The sequence below is a fragment of the Fundulus heteroclitus genome, chromosome 20 (genome assembly GCF_011125445.2).
Source record: "Fundulus heteroclitus isolate FHET01 chromosome 20, MU-UCD_Fhet_4.1, whole genome shotgun sequence".
In the NCBI taxonomy this organism is placed as follows: Eukaryota; Metazoa; Chordata; class Actinopteri; order Cyprinodontiformes; family Fundulidae; genus Fundulus; species Fundulus heteroclitus.
In genome coordinates, this window is record NC_046380.1 from 30,006,498 (window position 1) to 30,028,637 (window position 22,140).

At 41.7% G+C, this 22,140-nt stretch overlaps 1 protein-coding gene across 6 annotated transcripts in view; it reads left to right on the top strand.

The window, feature by feature from the left end:
- The window catches only part of dlgap4b (discs, large (Drosophila) homolog-associated protein 4b), a 103,733-nt gene that overhangs the window by 69,747 nt on the left and 11,846 nt on the right, over positions 1-22,140 (top strand). For 4 of the 6 annotated variants that reach the window (XM_021320490.2, XM_021320489.2, XM_036151342.1 and 1 more), the window contains 7 exons: positions 1,851-1,998; positions 3,830-4,079; positions 4,343-4,495; positions 13,379-13,818; positions 15,052-15,140; positions 18,302-18,792; positions 20,525-20,616. In XM_021320490.2, coding sequence (XP_021176165.2) covers positions 1,851-1,998; positions 3,830-4,079; positions 4,343-4,495; positions 13,379-13,818; positions 15,052-15,140; positions 18,302-18,792; positions 20,525-20,616 — 1,663 coding nt within the window. Of the gene's footprint in view, positions 1-1,850; positions 1,999-3,829; positions 4,080-4,342; positions 4,496-13,378; positions 13,819-15,051; positions 15,170-18,301; positions 18,793-20,524; positions 20,617-22,140 lie in introns of those variants that run through there. The other 2 variants (XM_036151341.1, XM_012870545.3) reach the window with 2 other exon arrangements.

The following is a 22,140-nucleotide window of genomic DNA, read 5'->3' on the forward strand; positions in this document are numbered from 1 at the left end:
GTTTGGCATGGGCCAGAGATTCCCGTTTGGCATGAGTCAGGAGAACAGCACTTGCCTGGCTGCTTTGTATCAAGTTTTAAATTTGCAGCAGTAGGGATTATGGTGTGGGATGTTTTTTTTTCCAGAGTTGTTCTTTGAGACATCAGGACTGCCTTTCACTGGAACAGAGTTTTTCATGCTCCCAACTTTGTGGGAACAGTTTGGAAATTGCCGCTGTCTTTTCCAACATGACTGCGGACAGTGCAAAAGGCAAAGTCCATAAAGACATAGCTGAGTTAGTTTTGTGGGGAAGAATTTTACTAATGGACTCAACTTGATAAAATTTCTTTGGGATGAATTAGAGCAGAAAATGTAAGCCAGGCGTCCAACATCAGCGTCTGACCTCACAAATACACTTCTGGTAGAACGGGCAAATATTCCCATCAACACACTCCTAAATCTTATGGAAACCAATCCCAAATTTTCTTGGATCCCGTTCAGATTTAGGAGTGTGTTAGTGACAATATTTGACCATTTTTTCCAAAAGTGCATTCCAGTTGTTTTGGGATTGCTTTCCCTAAGCAATCCTGGAAAAGTTGAAGCTGTTTTTGGTGTAAAGGATTGGCCAACATATTATTAAACCCTATCAATTAAGAATGAGATGTCACTCAAAGCAGATGAGCAAATACTTTAGGCGATAAAGTGTATTTTGAAATTTGGTATACAGTTTTTCAGTGTTGCATTAATTTATCAATGAGCAATAAATGTCCCCCTAACATGCTGAGATAGCCTAGGTTTGTAACAAATCTAAGATTGTTGTCAAAGAGTTATTGCTATAAACATGTGTAAAAGTGCAAGTAAAATACAAGCTGGGCAGTTTTACTCAAAGAAACTAATATGCTGGCACTTTAAATACACCAAACACATCCCTCTTTATCACAAACTTAGAGCATTCCTTGAATGTGTAATCCTGATACCCCAGCCCGTCTCTGATCAACCAACCCTGCTCTCTTTCATTGTGCACCTATCCTATTGGTGTCAGCAGCAGAACCTTGGATTTCACATTGTTGCAGAGGGAGCTGGACACCCTGTGGTCTCCACTCCACAGCGTGTCCTCTCTGCACCAGCTGGGCAGGTCAATGAGCAGGTCAGTGGTAGGTCTGTGAGCCAGTCCTCAGGGGCGCAGTGCAAAAAACACTTGGGTTTGATGATCTGTGATCGGTGACTTTGCGCTGCCCCCCCCCCTGCAGAAAAGCCTGTAGAGCTGAAACTTCAAATGCAAACATCATCTCCTGCTTCAAACAGCTGCTAAGTTACTGATAGCTTGTAACTACCATCTGCTTTTGGATTAAGAGGAGCTTCATTAATGTCAAAAAATAGATAAAAGAATGAGCAACGTTTGTGTTCTGACATCATGCCATGGGACATTACAGCCACATTTTGTCATTACCATGTACAAACAAATAAGTACATAAACTTTATAAAACATTTTGTATTACTTTCATCTTGTTGCACTGTGTACGTTCTTTGGCTGACATCGCTGGCATTGCATGCTCAGATTCTGAAAGAGGTGACCCAAGAATAGCGAAATTGAAATAGAGACTATTTCAAGCCTTCTGATTACACATAAATCACGGTGGAAATGAAAGAAGTGCCTTGAATGAAAGATGTGTCCACTCTTTATCTCTTTTTCGATTCCTGGTTTGCTGAGCAATCATTTTAGGCCACAGCTGATGTTTCCCTGTTGCCTCTCGGGTCAAGATGTGGAAACATCAGCTTTGTCTCATGTCCGTTTATTTCCTGTCCTTCAGATATATAACACTTTCTTTTGTTTAGTTTTTTTTTTATATGATCCTGTTCCCTTTTTCCAGCTGTCTTCCATCTCTCAGAGAGCTGTCGAATAACCGCAGCCTGGACAACCTGGACTGTATTGGAGGACCAGGAGCTTTGCAACCATGGGAGGAAGACAGCTTCAGCCAGGCCTGCAGCACCTTGGGCAGACGCAGTTGCATGGGACAGGTTAGTTTTTTTTGTTTTTTTTATCAGAAACACTAAAATGAGTTGTTTCAGCATAAAAAAAACAGCCTTCTATTCTCAGCAGATTTGATTTTGCTTTAGTATCTTATGTATCTTATATACAACACAGTCCCCAGAAAAAAATTATTTAAAATTTGTCACATTTTGTCACTAAACAACCTCGCATTTAGGTATATTCTATTGGAGTCTTATGATAATTTCCAATCCGCAGCTCCAGAACCATTGTGTTCATGCTCTCTAAAAGAAACTCTTAATAAATCTGGTTAAAAACTTGTGAAGTTTTAGAAGCCCTCTTTTGTTACTTTGCTTAGACTGTCTGCTACGTATATCTTTTCACAGCAATATTATAATAATGGCACAAGGGATCCTTTAATGTAGTTTTTTTGTCATTAGGCAAGAAAACAACCTCTTTTTTCCCTTCTTTCCATAAATATGGAATGTTCCTTTCAAAATGTTAATTTCTTCTTTTAACCTTCTCTTTGTAAAAATGTTCTGTAGAAGCATGCTGAGGAACTCAACCTGAGAGTCGAAAAAACTCTTAAAAGACAGATTCTCCCACCTGAGCTGTGGATCTCTGCAGCTCCTCCAAGGTCTCTTGGCTTCTTATCTGCTAAATGAGGCCTTCGCAGGAGAGCTGTGTTTATTCTGAGATTATAATACACACAGGTGGTTTGATAATTATTTCACTGATTTATTTAAGTGTATTGGAGCAAAGGACGTTGAATACAAAAGCATAGCATGCTTCTCATATTTCTAAAAAAAAAAAAGCTGAAAAACATATGTGTTCTTTGAATTTACTCTTCAGTCATGCAATACAGTTCCTATCACACAAAATCCCATTAAATTGGATGTATGTATGCGGTGAACAAATATGTAAAAGTTAATCATGTTTTTGCAAGGCACTATGAGTGCATGTGTGCTTGCTCATACAACACAGCAGTTCTGTGTGAACGTTTCAAAGACTAGTATTTTTAGACAGTGCTTTTTTTTTCCCTTCTCTGACCTCCTCTCTCATTTCCGTTTTTACTGTTTCTGTTGAAACGACTGTGATATGAGTTCCCAGCGAACAAAGCATTCCCTGGTTCCAGCTGTCTTGTATTAATGTAATTATTCCAAAAGACAGATGAGCGAACAGTGATAGTTATGGCTCTAATTTGTCCACTAACAGAGAAGCCATTAGCTTGTCGCTGAGAAGGTCACTGAGATGAAGATCAACTTCGCAATTTTTTACTAACGACCCAATTTCTTTTGTCCGCCAGTCTGTTACAGGTTTCAGGCATTACAGCAGATTTCCTGTGTAGACATGCATCTTTTAAATGTGCGTGTACAGCAGCAGGCCAAGCCAAAAACCTTTACTGTCAGATTGTCTGATATTAGCTCTTTTAAACCCAGACTACATACCAAAACTGGAAAATAAATGACCGCTGATAGGTTTTTGCCGGATTGCATTGACAGAGGTGCGCATAACTGCCACATTCTCTGCTTCATTTTCATCTCTCCAGCGCTAACTCCGTCATATTTACTCCACATAGACTTCCATTTACAGTCAGTGAGTCATCAAAATGCAATTGCTCCGTCTTATTTCTGTCAGTGAACAGACATCTGCAGAGCTGGCTTGCAGGAATGTCAAATCATCCTTACCAAATGCTGACAAGTTTGCAGTTGTTGCACATTGGATGCTAAAAATGGAGCGCCAGTTGTTTCATTTTGTCTGTTTCATTTTGTTTAAATCAAATCCAGATTCTCAGAAAGGGAAAACTAAATTTGAAAAACATATTTGTGGGGTTAAATTGTTGGTCGTGTTTTTGTCCAGCTGCGAGACCTGGAAAAAAGTCATCATTATGAAGACAGAAGCTCAGAGTCCACCTACAGAGATTCCCATTCTCAGGACATCTCGGAGCCTCCAGACATGCCCATGCCGACTTGCTTCCGATCCCGCAGCCACAGCTACCTGAGAGCTATCCAGGCTGGCTGTTCCCAAGATGACGACACCGCTTCCATAGATTCAGGCTGCTCTCCACCTCCAACCGACTCCTCCGTTCGCACATACTGCACCAGCACTGGTAAGTCATTTCTCAATAAACCCCAAAATAATAGAAAACAAGAACTGATCTTGTCAAATCTGATAAAATCTCTTAAAATACCAACATTTTTTGCTACAGTTTTTATTTATTTTGTCACCCCTTTCCTTTAATATACAATGACTTGGTCCAAGTTCCCGCTGTCCTTTGAATTTCACTTTACATTCTTTAAATCCTTGGTCCTGATCCAACTTTTCCCAAAGTAGCATATTTAGCTTAAATGCAGCCTTTTTTGCCTACACTAGACGACCTTTCTACACAATGGAAGACATGGAAAGAACAGTTTGCCTCTTACCTGATAGCCACTGGCTTGGACAAAGCTCCAAAGGAGAAACAGCTTGCAATTTTTCTTCAGCGTTTCGGGACAGACAGACCACGCATCCTACCCACACACACAGGTAACAACTCCAAACCCCTTCCCCTGAAAACATCCGATCAGTTTAAGTCTCATGGACTTCTAAATGATAAAAAAATAAAGCTAATTTGGACATTCTCTGAAAGCATCAGGTCTTTCTTCATAGCAAGGGCCACCTCGGTGAATACGTAGGTTCCCAAATACAACTGTATTGACAGGGATTTTAGAACAGGCCTTCAACTCATTGTTGCTGTTTTTCTATTGTTTTGTTTTTGTATGTATATTTTACATTCAAATTTTTTCAGAAGTCAAACACACATACCCACCCAACAACAGAAGTTCCCAGGAGGATAATAGATGGGAAGTCGCCGGATATTAAAACTCCAAGCAAAACGTTGCTGGTTGCTCACAAACCATGACCTCAAAATCCAATATGGCTGCTGCATGTTGGGAGCGTAATCATAGCTACAGTAACAAAATGTCTATTTGAATTTCTAATGTGCATATGGTGTGCATATCATCCAACCTTTAACACACGCAGAATGTGCAACCTCTGCTAGTGCAGATGTGCCTTTAGTGTTGAGAAAGCGAACTAGCTCCCTGCCGTCTGCTGGTACTGCTAATAGCAGCACTTGTTCTGGACGCGTGGTCACCTGCTTCACTTTATGCTGAAGGCTCTTGAAAGCACTTTGCTTCTGTTTTAAGTAGTTGCTGATTGAATCCGATGTCAGTGATCTCAGACAATTTGCCATTTTGGCTGTTAATTAGCTTTATAATTGCCTTAATGGTTGGCATTAAGAGTACAAACAAAGGCAACCCGTGCACCTCCAGTTATACACATACCACAGTTTGAGAACCTTGGGTTTAAAAGACATGTTGGGAAAAGATGCCCAGACCCGGACCACAGTTTAAAACAAAGACATCAAATTAGATTTCTAGTGTAGGCTACTCTGCGACTTAAGTCCGCTGAGTTTAAAGATAAAGCACATACAAAAAAACAAAACAAAAAATCACAAAACATAAAAAATGTATTTAGCTAATTTAATATTACAATTGCAGAGACCCAAGATGACTGTGAATGTGAGAAATGGCAGAGGTTTGGAAAATATTTTCCCTGTCCCCTGAGATCCTCCCTTAATCCAGAATTACATTGTCAGTCTTTCTGCGTCGGCCTAAGCTTTGCATACTATCAATCACCCACCATGTGGCGCCCTTTACTGTAATCTTCTGGGGGAAATCAGACGCTGCCTTCATCGGATGTTGTCATGTGGAAATGTTCAGTACTGGTGTGACATTTAGCAAATGTCTTATGAAGAAAACGGTAGCTGCAGTGTAGTTTAAAAATAGTCGTGCATTTTGTTATGTTGGTATTGCTGTTATTTGATAATGATGACCTTGCACAATAAGCAGCTAAAGTTGTTTCCTAACTTTAAATGGATTCAATTCAACCCAGTTCAGAAATACTCAGACAAATTACAGCAGGTATCATCTCAACAAACTTCCCATGCGGTTATATAGAATCTAATTCGGTTCAAATTGAACTTGTGCCAGTACAATCTGGTTTTATAGTCATATTCAGATGTTGGTTCAATAAATTATTTTTAAAAGCTTCCCAATGTGGCAGAATGTCAGACTCCTCCAAACGTGAAGTTCTAACGTCAGAGGTGTCCCTGAATGCACCACTCAGTCCCTCCTCCTCCTCCTCTTCCCCCTCCTCTTCCTCCTCCCCTGGAGTCAGGAGCGACTCCCCAAACAAAAACAGCAAAGACTCCGGCGCTTGCTGCTGAACTGCAGTGACCGGCCAAATGAATGACTGAACTAAAAACAGCTGCTTTTTACTGGCGTTTTGTTTTAACACGGCCTTTGTCTCCATCACAGGGGAGGGTAAGTAGCCCATTTAGTCGTGCGTTTTTGTTTTTGTCTGTTTTTTTTTTGTTTGTTTTTTTTTGCGCTTTCCACTAACTAGATGTTTATCTGTCGCCAATAACTATAATATCCCATATGTTTTATTTCCTGAAGGAATTTGTGTTGTATGTAAAACTTTATTGTAAAATATCCAGCGCACCGTTTCAATGTTTGGTTTCTCATCTCTGGCTGTGATAATGGGCACCTGCATTGGATCAAATGTCGATAACATAACTGCTTTTTCTTGTATTTTTGAGGTAGGCAAATTTCCAAGAATACTGTTCCCAGCCTGTCCCCCTTTTGACCGTATGGTGGTACCTTGTGTTGCATCACTGATGGAATCCCTCTTTAAAGAGGACTTATTATGCTTAAACATTTAGGAGAAATCTATACAAAACATTCATTGAATTTATTTATTTATTTAATTATTTATTTTTGCACAAAATCATTCTCAGATAATGAGATTTCACCTCCTCAGTTCCACCTTTCTTGAGCTCCTTTCAGAATGAGCTGTTTTAGAGCTCTGTCACTTTTATGCAAATAGGCTGTAGCTGGCCACGCCCCTCAACTTAATATTTAGATTCAGACCTTATACACGTGGAAACAGATGCACAGTGGTACAATCTTACATCTTTGACCCTGACAGTAGACTATTGTTAATGATAACTTGTGCTACATGAAAAATCATGCCCTCACTCTTACCTAAGGGCAATTCTGAATCGATGAATTAACATAGCGGTCACGTTTTTTTAGGGAGGTTTTTTGTATTGTGGGAGGAAGCCAGAGTACCCGGGGGGAACCCATGAATGCATGCTCTATGCAAAATGACCTCAGAGAGGGATTCAAACCCAGGACTTTCTTGCTGCAATACAGCAGTACTTCCCACCGCCATCGTGCGGCCATATTTACCATCTAGTATTAGTTATTAACAAGATTACAACAGTTTCCTTTATTAACAGCCATCTCTGTGTGCAAACCCTGTAAAACAAGACCATTATCTTAGTTCTGAGATTTCCAAAAGCCTCCTGACATTTTGAAATAGGACATGTTCCACTGTAGACATAGGCTACAAGCCCATAAAAGGGGTAAAGCGTTCCTGTTCCCTGCTGATACCTCTGACCCTTTTTTAACTTAAGGGACTGGATTCAGAGCCTGAATCCCTCTGGTGACCTGTTGTCCTTCCTCAGACTGAAAATACCCAGCGTTGAGTTTCTTCCCTCAGTACCAGCTTCTACGCTGATTTTCCTCCGGTGTGGTGCGTTCACTGGTCAGATAAAAGCTCATGTTTTTTGTTTCTAACGGCTGATTGTTGGTTGGTACCAGACAAGCACAATATCAGGTAACTCTGGTTTCTTGTTGCATCTCAAATGACTTTAGCAGTAACTTTGACTCAGTGGGTAGACTAGTCGTCTTCTAATTGGAAGGTAGTGGGTTTAATTCCAACTTCCCCTCGTCACGTGTTGATGTTCCCCTTGGCAAGGCACTTAACCCCAATTTCCCTACCAATCTGCTTATGGGTGTATGAATGTGTGTTTGAGTGTGATTGGGTGAATGTGGCTATAGTGTAAAATGATCTGAGTGGTCCGTATGACTAGAAAATTGGTCTATTTACCATTCGTCCATTTACTCATTAGCTATTAAAAAGAGCATTGTAATCTACTTTTTGTTTTATTCTTCTGTTCCAGATTTGTTTTATTTATCACAGTTCACCCCAGCATACAAGTTTTATTAAACGATAATCCCAGATAGAAGTGTGTCAGAGTTTATTCAGCTTTGTTACTCCCAAAGCTGTTTTTTAATCCTAATAAGCATAAGGGTGGATAATTTACGTTATTTCACCCTGACGATAAGGTCTATTTCAAAGTTGTATAAGGTCTATTTCAAAGTTCCCTAACTTTGGGCAAACAAATATAATCTTTGTTTCATCTGTGAAGCTACTTTACTGTATGCTTTGTTGACAACATGAACCAAGTGCTGCTAACGGTTTATAATTGATTTCAAAATTAAGAAAAGAAAACTTGTGGTGTTCTATTTGGGGAGAAGCAAGTATCCTATCAGTAAGGTTGATGTAACTACTGTGTTTAAACAGTGTTTTTTTGTTGGTTCCCCAAATACTAACTAAACAGAAAAAGTGTAACCTATTAGTATCTGTCTAAGGAGCTATAATAGATCAGCAATGCTTCTTTAAATGCAGGGTTTTGTGGTGCAGTGAGTGGAGTTGTTTTAAATAGTTTTGACCTCCTGGAACATCTTGAAGCAAATGTTTTTCTGTTTATCAGTGGTCAGAGTGGACATAACAATATATATCAATCGATAGACTTTCATCGATGATAGAGAAAAAAGGGTCAATAAAAAGTTTGATAGAATAAAGTTTTCCTTCCTTTGTTTATTCCTTCTGGTAGTCATGTAGGTTAATATTGCAGTCATTACATCCTCCCAACCAATCGCAAACGCAGAACCAGGAACGCTCTGTCACCAAGCTCCGCCCCCATCAGAGTTCAGAGAGCAGGTGTTGTTTTTTCAATTTAAAAATTAGCAGTTTTGGTGAAAAGTTGGTTGAATAAAGGGCTGAGTTTGAATTCAGTTTTTGTGTGTGCAGTATCTAAATATAGGTCGCTAAGCAACAGCATAAAATAGCCAGGGCTGCGCTTAAAATATATGTTTTGAATTTGTTGATAATTATATTCTATTTTATCGATACGCTTTTTTTCTATATTGGCCAGCCCTAGTGGACATCAGATCCTCTATCCCAATGGTACCAAGGCAGCAGGTCTCAGTGCCCACTCTAGATTCCACTTCAACATTTTTGGTACATGGGCAGGTGGATGTTTCACATGTTCAAATTTACTTCTGTCAAACCATAAATTTCGCTGAGCTGCGCTTGAGTATAGATGTGTCTAATTAAAGCCCCAAAATGTTTGTCCTAGTGTTTTATATCTCTTTTTTTCTTCCCAGTCACAGTGAAGCTTTAGAAACATCAACTCATTCATTGACACTATTGCTTGTAGTCTGACGCTCATGCAGAGATGAGCTTCATGCTTATACAGCAGCGTTGGTGAGGCGGAGGTCTGTAAAGTAAGCAAATATATCACAGGAAACTGGCTGATTATAAAACATGCCACTTACGCTGATGTGCGCTTTTGCTGTGGGTGCATTTTTTTGAGCAGTTGGGGCAGAATCAGATTTAGGTTGCTTCCTCTGCAACGCCTTTTTGCTCTTTAATGTTGTTACCCTGTGTGAACAATGGGGGAGTGTGGTTAAACTCCAAACTTCAGTATAACCGGTCTGATCTCTCATGTGGTTTATCTGGGCATGTCATTGTTAGTCTGTGGTGAGATGGATCTCCACACCATCAAGCTCCCAAGGAAAATGGACAAAACAACAGCCTCGGGCAGCTCTTAGCAATCTGTGTTGGGAACGCACCCAGCACTATAGGTTAATGATGGTAAACCATCACAATGCTGACATCATAATGTTTAGCTATGCCTGTGCACGTTCTCAGTCATCCGGGTCGTGGCAACAGCAAAGGCGGCAACCAGACTTTTGCTCAGTCTTCCAGAAAATGTTTCAACACCTATTCAGAAGTCTTTTGTCAATTCTGCCACCTCACACTTGAGCAACCTGTAGCAGGTCATACCTCAAATGCCGTCACATTTGCCCCGGAGACAGCCCGGGTTTCCCAGATGGTCGGACAAGAAGAGTGCAACCTATAATGGCAACAGCCGCAGTAGCAATCATTTTTGGAAGATGTCTACGTCCCAGGAGCTTAATTTTATTTTCATTTTAATCGAGGAACCCAACGTAGAACATCTTAAACGCTGGTCGGATCGTAGAGGCCTCAAAACGAGCGGAAAGAAACCAGTGTTGCTAGAAGGAGCAGGAAAGGCTGTCCTCTCTTCTCTCACAATGGAACAAACGCCAGGCGGAAACCCACTGAATCCGCGTAGAATTACAGCTGATACTAAGAAAAAATACATAAATTATTACAGACCTATCTTTCAGATTATTAAAGGCCTTATTGCAAAAACAAAATTAAAAAATTAAATCAGCTTCTTTTCTAAAGTTGTAAAGTCAATGAAAGTTAACTGAGACAACTGATGCCTACAGTTCATTAGATGTTTTCGCTGTGACCTGTGACCTGTGACCTCCTGGATGTTTCGTTGGTCTGCCCTTGGAGCGATTTTGGTCGATCAGACACTCCTGGGAAGGTTTTTCTACGGTGCATGTTTTCTCCATTTGTGTATATTGGCTCCCACTGAATTGGCTCTTTCTTTCGAAGGTGTTAAAAATTGCTTGGGGGCCTATTTTCTTCCCCCTTTTCTTTGGATTGATGCATGGTGTGTTGCTTTTTGGGACCTCTTAACCCAATCAGAACTACCTCAGACAGGTTCTATTTAAGTGTTGTTTTTTTTCCACTGGTTTGAGAGTAATCAGGCTAATGTGAAAGTGAACTCGGCTTTCCAAAAAAATGTGTTTATTCAAGGTTCATTCCTGGTTTAAGGGGAGTGGTTGCTTTTTTTCAAAGAGCCAGGGTGGTTTGGATAGCTTTTTTTTCCACTTTTAATAAATTAAATTACCATTTTAAAAACATTTAGTATTTACTCTGGCTTGTCGTATGTAGAAGTTTATGTGTGCCACAGGTCAAAGAGTCGACAGCTGCTCTTCTGCAAAGACTATATTTATAAATGTTAAAAACCAGTCAAATAAAACTGAAAGTGAGGTTGTGTTGTATAAAACTTTAATTCAGAACGTCAGTTCTAAGGACGTGAGCCAGTCATGCGCATGTTAGAGTCCCGTTCTTCCCGTCAGCTTACCGTCTTCGAGTGGTTTGGGTATTGGAATGAAGACGGTCCTGCGACCTGGAGATGGGCCAGCTCAGGTGTGGTTTGGGTGTCGTCTCAGGTGTTGATGAATGAGGTCAGCACCTTTTGCGTTGCTGGAATGCGAAGCTGGGTGAACAAGAGCAGTTTACTATTCGGTGTCATTGGTGACACGAAGGTTGTTTTTGGATTCCCACACCTTTTGTTCCATTCATGTTTCCTGTCTCCCAATGCCATAAATATCTGACCATTAGCTGGAGCAGAAACAACTTTGTCAGGGAAATAAAACTCAATGGGGCATGGTGTTGATGAACGGCTGAAGTTTATGAACAAGTAAGCAAGTGACATGGCATACATAAGCCAGATTTCTCATCACACAAATATTTTATCATTTTTACCATATCACTAAGCTTGTTATGCAGAGGGGGAAAAGTCTTTCTGAGTTGTTCATTCAGTTAGTCCAAACTAGTAGATGTGCTTGAGGTCATGTGAGTTAAGGGTTCAATACAGTTGCATACGCTGTAGAGATAAAGCTTAGCAAAAGATTACATTGAACAACAACCCCTTTGTTTGAGTGCTTTCAGTGCAGCTCACATGTTCACTTGGGGACCTTTTCAAAATCTTTGACGCGTTGAGATTTTTGATTGCAGCATTCAGGAGAGCACGGTAGAAGCAATGAGTGCTTGGGAAAAATATTCATTTAAGTCTTTGTGTTTCCGTATGCTGTAAAGTCTAGTTACATGAATGTACGTCTGTTTTTTAACATTTTGACAACAGGGTCATATAGAAGCCACATAAACCAGAATGTCATGTCAGACCCACCTGCTGAGAGTATGCATGGGTTGTATAATGTCCTGAAGTAAACTTTTAAGTAAAAAATGCCCCAATTTAACTCTGTTTGCACACAATTCTTAAGCAAATGCATGGCACGTTCCTACTGCTTTCATTTAAAACCTAAAAGAAACTATGCTTTTTTCAACACTAAGTCTAAAAAAATCTGTTTCTAGAAATATCCTATTTACCTAGAATGTGGTTGCTGATGAATAGGTGTTTGACCGTAGACTGTAGCGACCAACAGTTTCTTGCAGACATGTGCAGTATTTTTTTTTTTCTATTCTGTTCATGTGGCTCAGTTTCCTCTCAGCTGAAATGCAAATTTAGTTTAAACATTAGGTACGGGGAAAGGAATATCTCCTGTATCATTTGCCTGCATGTGATAATTGGACGGGTGACCTAAAGTCCGCGTTTGTTAAAGACTGTCTGACATTTCTGACTTTTGTTTTCGCCCTCTGATCCCGGCTAAGCCTGTTGGGTTTTCCCACTGGGTTTGGTCATTGTGGGACAAACCCTTTTTGTTTTATTTTGCCATGATGAACTATAATGATTTAAAAAACGAGGACAATAAAGGGGTTTGGAAAAATGTTTATGTTTTACTCTATTTGCTGGGTTTACCTGTTTGTTTGTTTGTTTTATTTTATTTGCATTCCTTGTAAATTGCAGCCAACCTGCTCCTTTGACATTTTAGTCTGACCTTTAATATTGCTGCAGATAATTGTCCCTCTGCAGCTTTTTGACCCCCGTTTAGTGATCAGAGGTCAGGTCCTGAATGAACCGTCTGATTTATCCCCCGTCTTGTGATCGAGTGTAAAATTGTGTCATGTTCCCTGCTTGGAAGTGTGTGTTTGTTCTGTGTTCTTGTCTATTTAGTTTCCTTGATGTTTGAGTTTTTTGAGTTAGAAAGATGTTTGGAGGACTCTGTGTGTCTTTCGGGCCTCAGAACATTGTACCGACTTCACAGCCATTGGTGGTAGCCTCATACTGGGAATTTGTTTTGCTGCATTTGGTACCGTTGCAATGCACAGAGTCGGTGGAATAGTCTAGAAGGACTTACCCCAAATTCTTCAGCTTTACCTCAAATGAGCAGGAGATAGATAAAACTTGGATACGCTTGGGTGTTCCAACAGGACTATGACAACACACACAAACACTGGCGCCCAAGGTTTCATTGACTAACTAATGGACTTAGTAATATTTTCAGATGACGCTAATGAGCAAAGCGTGGTTCAAGCCGGATTTTTCCCCCAAAAAAAACGCTTACGTTTTCTGTTATGTGACCACGCAAGTGCCTACTTCACAACATTATCCTTATTAATCCTGTTATCCTAATCCCTGTTTTTTTATTTTTTTTTCCCCGTTTCCAGTCTCCACATGCATAACAAGCTGTAAGAAGGCCGCTCCTCCACCGGTGCCTCCGCGCACAACCTCCAAGCCCTACATTTCGGTGACGGTGCAGAGCAGCACAGAGTCGGCGCAGGACAACTACTTGGACCAGCAGGACAGGAGGTCAGAGGTCAACAGCCAGTCGAGCCACGCTCACAGCAACTCCTCTGACAGCCTTGACAGCACCCGCGCCAACAGTCTGGCCTGGGGTGTGCCACGTCCTCCGCACATCATCCCTATTCCCGTTGCGACGCCGAGGGAGCCAATCGTCCCTAGCACCGCCAATGCTTCCACCGAGACAAGCGACTCAGTAGTCCACAATGAATCACTGAAATCAGGCTCTAGTAAAGACAATTTAGCAGCAGAGGAACCTTTTGTAGCCCCGGTACCAAGGCGGAAACTGTCCTCTATTGGGATACAGGTAGACTATTACAGTTTCTCTCTTGTTATGTCAGGGAAGTAAGGAATTGTTAAAGCACGTGAAGAATAATAGTTCTAATAGGAGCAGTGCTTTATAAGTGCTTACATTTTGTCTAATGCACGGTTTCGCAAGGAAATCCTTAATATGCTTCTGCAACACAGTTAATTAGCTTTGTTCTGACAAAGTGTCACCGGGCTTCAGGGTTTTTCTAAAGTTTTAGCTGCCTAGACCCAAACAGCTACAGTCTGCAATAAACTTACGTGCCGCTGCTGCTGGCAATGTGTTACTGCGCAGCACTTTGCTGAAGTGCTGGGCTAATATATCATGTTTGCACTTTATTTTGATATCCATCTATCCATTGCCTCTACCCGCTCGACCTTACAAGTTTGCGGGAGGCCTGGTGCCTATTTTGAAAACCATGCACACACTCACACCTAAGGTCAGCTTAGAGCAGGGGTTCCCAAAGTTGGGGGTTGTGAGATGATGCTGATGTGACAAAAAGATTTAGCATTTCCTCTTTTGTGAAACCTTATCGATGTATTCCTTTACAAGATGCTGCACATTCCTCGTTTTAATGCAGGGGGTGGCTTCAGTTCTTACAAAAAAAAAAAGATCTTGCTCTTGTAGGTTTACGACTTTATTTTCATAATTTGCACAAAGACAAAAAAAAATTCCCGCTCAACAAAATAGGGTTGCCAGTCTCTGGCACTGTTATTCTGGGGGTCGCAGGCTGAAAAGTTTGGGAACCCCTGGCTTAGAGAGACCAGTTCATACTCGTGTTTTTGGACAGTGGGAGTACCCAGGAAGAATCCACGTTCTGGGAGCCAGTGGTCTTTTTAAAAGTAGGCACCACTGTAGGAGTGACAGTGACAACACATTTTTTTGAGGGTTAGGGAAAACCCATATTTGTTATATCAACACAAGACCTGTTCATATAACAGTTTTTTGCTGAGTAACTAGTCTTGATCATAAAAACTACAGACAGTAGATGAACCAAAGGTATTTTGCGACAGACTTTAGTCAGAGACTTCATCACCAATGAGTTAAAAATAACTTGATCTGAACTCCAACACTCCCACCATCTGTTTATCTGCTGAGATGTTATTTTATTTTATAACTTGGAAATTCACAGACTTTTCACAATTCCACTAATATAAAATATGCATGACCATATTTTTAACCCAGCACTGTTTCCCTCTTGCTCTGGTTTTCTGTTTATTTTTCCTTTTTAAGGTCGACTGCATTCAGGAAGTTCCCAGAGAGGAGACCCCACCTCTGGCCAAATTTCAGTCAATAGGAGTACAGGTGGAGGACGGGTGGCAGTAAGTCCTCTTCCTGTCCTTTTAACAACGTGAGGAATTTATATTATAGCCACACACACATTCTTCTGACTGTCTCCCCCTCCAATGCAGGACCTTTGTACATGTGAAACCATTGTGGGTGTCTTTGTTTGTGTGGTGTTTGTGGTGTTGAAGGACATCCCTCATATTAGCATTCGCTACACTGCTGAAAAAAAATTAAAGGGACACTTTTTAATAAGAGTATAATTTGCAGTCAATTAAACTCCTGGAGCCTTGATCTGGTCAGTCCACTAGTAAAGGGGATTGTTACTTAGTCTCAGCTGTTTTGGTGTTAATGACATTAACAACAAATTCGATAAAGGGCCAACAAGGAGCCAACGGCAAAAGCAGGAATGGTTTTGCAGATGGAGACCTCCTTTCGTTTTTTTTTTTTGTTTTTGTTTTTTTACTGCATTTCAGTAGTTAGTTGCTCAGGCAGTTCAACTCCACCAGCATATCACATTAATACGTGTCATTGGTTGCCAGAAGGTTTGCTGTGTCTCCCAGCATAGTCTCAAGATCATAGAGGAGATTCCAGGAGACAGGCAGTTAATCTAGGAAAGCTGCGCAGGACCGTTGGAAGTCTTTAATCCATCAGCAGGACCGGTATCTGCTCCTTTGTGCCAGCAGGAACAGGATGAGTACTGTCAGAGCCCTGCAAAGGGACCTCCGGCATGTCTGGGACCAAACCATTACCAACAGACTTCATGAGGGTGCCCTGAGGGCCCCCCGTCCTCTAGTCGGTCCAGAGCTCACGGAGCTCGACTTGGATTTGTCCAGGAACATTGGAATTGGCAGGTTCGGTTCTGGCAACCCCTTCTTTTCACAGATGAGAGCAGGTTCACTCTGAGCTCGTGTTACAGACATGAAAGGGTCTGGAGAAGCTGCGGTGAACATTGTTACCTGCAACACGGTTCAGCGTGATTGGTTTGGTGGTTCAGTGTTGGTCTGGGAGACATATCTATCGTGGGACGCACAGACCTGTACGGGATAAATGATGGCACCCTGGCTGACATTAGGTACCAGGATGAAATCCTGACAGCTGTTGTTAGTATCACTGTCTCACTGGTGCTGTGGGTCTTAGGTTCCTCCTGGTGTAGGAGGACACCCAACCTAATGTAGAAAGAGTATGCAAGCAGTTCCTGGAAGATGAAGAAATCAATACCATTGACTGGCATCTACTCTCCCCTGACCTAAATGAAACACAATATCTTCAAGACGTCACGTTCAGGTCCATCGAACACCAACCAGGTTGCACCTTAGACTGTCCAGGAGCTCGGTGACGCCCTGGTCAGGATCTGGGAGGAGACACCCCAGGACACCATCCGTCATCTCATAATGAGCATGCCTCAACGTTGTCTGACATGCATACAAACAATTTGCTGCAGTGGCTTTTCAGCAAATTGGACCAGCCTGCTGCATCAGTTTTTCGGTTTCACTTTCTCCGTGACTTTGGATTGAACCCTCTGTGTGGGTTGATCATTTTAAATTTCTTTGCATGGTATGGCATTCTTTTGTTCCTTTCCATATCCATATGGACATCCAACATGACTTTTTTCCCAATTGAGAACTGATGCATATTCAATGTGTTCCTTCAGTTTTTTTGAGCAGTGTATTGAAAGATTTCCTCCAGGCCAGTTTGAATATTTAAAATTGTCATACAAAGATTATTTTTGTTTCATGCAGTATGCTGGTTTAGTAAATTCACTTCATAAACAATTAGAATAAAATCTAGGCTTTGAAAACACATGAATGTATGCATTTACAAAGTAAAAGGAAAGTTAATCAATTATTTTGGACTTCATCTGTCTTCTTACATCTCTTTCTGTACAGTGTAGTGCTAGAAATAGCTTCTAGCATTTACATTATTTATTGTTGAGAGCCGTGTACTGTTTGCTGCAGTGCCGTTTGTATTTTTGTGTATTGTTTTTTTCAATCGTAAGTTTCCTCCTATTTATCACTGGCTCTAAAAATAAATCCATAGTTCTTCATAAACTCAATTGCGGTTCAGGATAAGTTGTTTAAAAGAACAGCATATTGAGTGTTAGATGATATGGTAAAGCACTTACTGCATTTTGTCTAAGCTGCATCTGATATGTTTCCTGAATGGTAACAGGAAATGCAGACATTTAGACAAAATTCACACAAAGTCCATTTATTCATTTGCTCCGTTGAGGCGAGGAGCTCACAAGACGCCGGTCTGGATCCTCTGCTCTCAGGTTTCTTGTATCTGTACTGACCACCAGAGCTGACCCAGCATTCCCCGTGAACCGTTCTCCATTTGGTCACGTTACAAATATTAACTTCAGTGTGTTTTACTGGGACCTTATGTGAGAGACCAACAGGAAAGTACCGTTATGATTGTGAAGTGGCAGGAAAATTTATGATATGGAAAGGTTTGTCCAAATAAAACCATGAAAACCGTGTTGTGCATCTGTACTATTTGCCCGCAATGAATCAGCACTTTCCAGAGCCAAATATTCTTGCAATAAATATTTGGGAACACGTCTATGCCAGCGTTGCACAACTAGCCCTTCTTCTCAAATTAGCCCAAGCTCTATCAGATTAGATGGAGAGCGTCTGTGAACATCTTTGTTATTTTTGCCTCAGATTTTTAGTTGGACTCTTGATGGTGTCAAAGTCTAAGCTTAAATCCTGCTCTAACGTACGAATATATTTGGATCTAAATCGTTATATTTTATCACAGACTTTGAGTTTAGCGCTGTTGCTCGCCTGAAATGTAACCTTTGGCAGTTTCTAACATCTTTTCATACAACAGGATTCTGCCGAACCTTGTGTCTCCACCAAGAGGGTGTGTTCAGGGTTTACCTTTGACCTCCTCCTGTATGGTCCGTGTTTGTTCATTAATTAAACAGCAGGGAGATGAATTTACTAATTAGCTGAATTAGGCTGGTTTTCCTTCTGCTCCACAGCCATTATGAATTACGCCATCGCATAAATCCTCATCTGATGCCGCAAATTTGTGTTAAAGTTAGAAGTTGTGAAAGTGTTTGAGGGATGTGACTACTTTTGCAAAAAGCTTTTAAAATATAATTTTTTTGCTGCTTGTGATGTCGAAAAAGCCAGTTTTCTAAGCCGAATGGAATTTGAATGGTAACGTGGTCACTCTGTTTTTCTTTCAGACCCAGTCGCTCCGGCAGTATGGCCTCAAAACAAGAAACGGATTCAGACGCCCAGGACATCTCTGCCATTTCTCATATCAGTATTGCCAAAAGCTTTGAGAAGAAAGTCATGGTCAACAGTGCCAGCCAGTCAATGAGCTCCCCCCCTGGACAAGACTCTTTAGACAACGGAGACCCTGCTGGCGAAACGTCCTCCCCGCCACCTCCCAGGCAGATCCTCAACCGCTCCACCACGCGGAGCAGCTCCTCGTCCTTCTCCGAAAGCCTGGACCCAGCGCTGGACCCCTCATCCCTGCCACCCCCGGACCCCTGGCTTGACAGCGGAAGCAACGGCAACAGCGGCGGCGTCTCCCAGGGCGGAGGAGGCGGGACGCTGTGCCGGAGGGACGGCCACTGGTTCCTGAAGCTGCTGCAGGCTGAGACGGCGCGCATGGAGGGCTGGTGCCAACAGATGGAGCAGGAAACCAAAGACAACCACCTCTCAGAGGAGGGTAGGTTGGCAGGGTGCTCGCTGGACTATCGGGTGCCTGGGTTAGCTCGCAGGTAGCAGGGATGAAACGGTCACTGGAAGCCCCACCATTTATTTCCCATTATAAACTGCATTGCTAAAATCATTCACTCCTCTGCCTTCAAACACACACACATGAACTCACATCCCATTTTTAATCCAACACGTTTAAAGAGCTTTGGTTCTTCTGGGAAGGCTTTGTGTTGGATGAGAAGGCCTGGCAACATGGTCTCCACTCTCCATATTCATTCCAATGTTTTTTGTTTTTTTTATCATCATGTTGAGGTCAGGACTCTTTACCAGCCAGTCAATTCTGTTCACACCAAGCTTGTTCAACCATGTTTTTTTGTGGACCTCGCTTTGTGCAACAGTGCACAGTCATGTTGGAAACGCTGGTAGCATGACATTGTCTAAACTACTGTATCTTGATACGCTGAAGCATTCAGGGTTCCTTTCATGGGAGGTAAAGGAACCCTGATAATCAGCCCCGCACCATGATCTCCTTTCCACCAAACCGTTAACTCTAACCAGTGTTGGCCTTAGTGGCCTCCAAAGACTTTGGTTACCAGAGCTTGAGGCATGATTCATCGCCTCAACAAACATGTTTCCACTGCTCTAGAGTCCAGGCACTGTGTGCTGTACTCCGCTCCACGAAGCACTCTAAAAAGCCGTTCTTGAACTAATTTGGAGGTCACGCGAAGCTTTAAGGTCTGTTCACACTGCAGAAAGTTGGTGACCTCTGCGTCATTCGCTTCACCAACCGTTAACCCTGATCTGCAGTTTTGTAAGAGGCCTGACACTTCCTGGCTGAGTTGCTGTTGACGGCAGCCGGGAGACTTCACGAAGACCTTTCCCCGTCTCGTCCAAACGGCCCTAAGAAGCCTTTCTGACGAGACATATCTGACGTTAGATTGAACTCTGTTCTCACTCCCTCTAATCGATGTGTTGGACAAACACAGCGTGGAAGGGATGATGCTGTAATACCTGGGGTTAGCGCACACAAGCAGGCCTGTAATCTCCAGAATTACACAAATCTAGCCTGGAACTGATTAAACCCTCAGATTAGATTAGTGCCCTGACATCGGCCCGAGACATACAGCAGCAGTGAGCAGACGTGCAAAGCGCACCATAAATGCAAACCGCGGGAAGGGCTTCAGGCGCACGGTCGTTATCAGAAGGGCTTGTTCGTTCCTGATCAGGCCCGGCTTGTCTTAAGCCAGGACGTTTGCATTTTCAGAGGTCTGCGCTTTGAATGGGTTTGCATGTGGCCTGTCGTGGTTAAGTCGTTTGCATTAAATCTGATGTAAATCTGCAGCCCAGAAGTGGGATGCCGCCCGGCAGCAGTGCTGTGCCTCCTGCAACCTTAAAATCCACCAATCGGCGAGAGGAGTCCCAGTTTTGTCAAGGCAGATGTTGTCCTAATTTGACTCTGCAAACAGACTAACGTAGTAACGAGTCACAAGTGGCGTTCCAACTCGAATAGAAAGCCGCAGTGTCCAAGAAGAGGATTGAGTTTTCCACTTTTATCTCATCCACGCCACGCTGTGGACCCTGCTGGACAGGAAAATGCAGACATCTGGTGTTTTAACAGGACCGATGACCCAATTTCCCAGGTGGTTGTGTTGTCTGGTGAAAAGTAGCACGATAAATCCTGACTGTGCATTTGAACAAGCTTCCAAACTGTGTGCTGAATCTTGTTTTCCCTCTCACTGTAGTGCTGGGGAAAGTCCGCAGCGCGGTGGGAAGTGCTCAGCTCCTAATGTCTCAGAAGTTCCAGCAGTTCCGGGGACTGTGTGAGCAAAACCTGGTGCGTATGACATCACTCTTTGACCCGGTAACCTTGAACTCAAAAACATTTGTGGGCAAACAGAAATCGGTGTCGGTTGTGCTTCCCTTTTTTAAGGGCTGCTTGCCTTGTCGAGCATAAAAGGCTTTCATGTACTTGAAAGCCGGCGCCTCTGAAAGCAGCCGTGACACGCAGCACGTTAGGCATCAACAGAAACCATCATGAGGACCCCGCAGCACAAAACACAAGGAGCTTATATTAAGCCAATAAGCCCTTCCACCCAGATGACGTCGTTTTGGGAGAAGTCATTATACAAATTGTAGCCAGCGACCAGCACACGACGCGCACCGTAGTGAGTGATAAGCGGCACTCTGATGTGATTTGCCCTGAGATGAGAGCAGGAAGTGCTGAAGCATTATAATGGTGAGCAGTGCGCAGTCGACGCAGACAGAAGCCATGTCTCTTTAAAGCACTACAGACTTAGAAGCTGTGCTAGCAGGATTTCAGCTTTAGGCATACTATAGGGTGCTACAAATTGATTCAAACCTCTTGAACATTTACCTAATTTTGTTATGAAACAACGCACTTAAATGGATATTACTAGCATTTTTTGCGCAACAGATCAACATCAGACAAAGGATAATTGGGAGGAGCAAGGGTTTTTTGTTTTATTTTTACAAATGAAAATCTGAAAGAGCAGCGTGAATTTGTAAACACCCTCTACTCTGAAACCACACCTTCCTTCATGTTTCTGCATTGGTTTGTCATATAACGTCCAGATAAGATGCATTGATGATTGTGGTTGTACTTTGGCAAGGGATATGAATATTATGTGAGACATGGTAGTTTTTATTCATATCTCTTCATATCTGCAAGCTTTTCAGAAAAATTATTACCACAGTGAAAACCATTTTGTACAGAAGGTATGGGTGTTTTGCATTTTATAGCTTGACTGTTATTATATTCTTTTTTGTGTCAAAACTATATATATATATATATATATATATATATATATATATATATATATATATATATATATATATATATATATATATATATATATATATTATTTAGTTCAAGCAGCAGCATGTGTTTTTGGAGGGGGAAAAAAAGTTCAGTTTACTAAAGACTGATGTTATTCGCCTCCATCTAGTGGTGAACATAGAAACAGCAACTACATTCAGGTAGATGCTAATGACAACGAATGCTTATAACTAGAAAAGTATAATGCTGGTCACAAGCAAAATACAGCACACAGCTCTGTGGCTTTTAGCTTATTATGTTTTAAATAATACTTTCGTTGTAATCAAAACAGTGCTCTATAAGAACTGATAAACCAAGAATCATAGCCATCCTCAAAGGCCACTGAAAGCGTTCTTAAGGGCCGTAGTTATCGCTGTTTTGGTTATATTTTCACCTGTGATCAAACAACTCCTCAACAACTGTGGTTTGAGAAACAATTTAGATCTAAATTTTTAAAGAGATTAGAACTTTTTATTATCATACATTTAAATATGCCTGCCATATTTGAGCTTCTTTACCCTG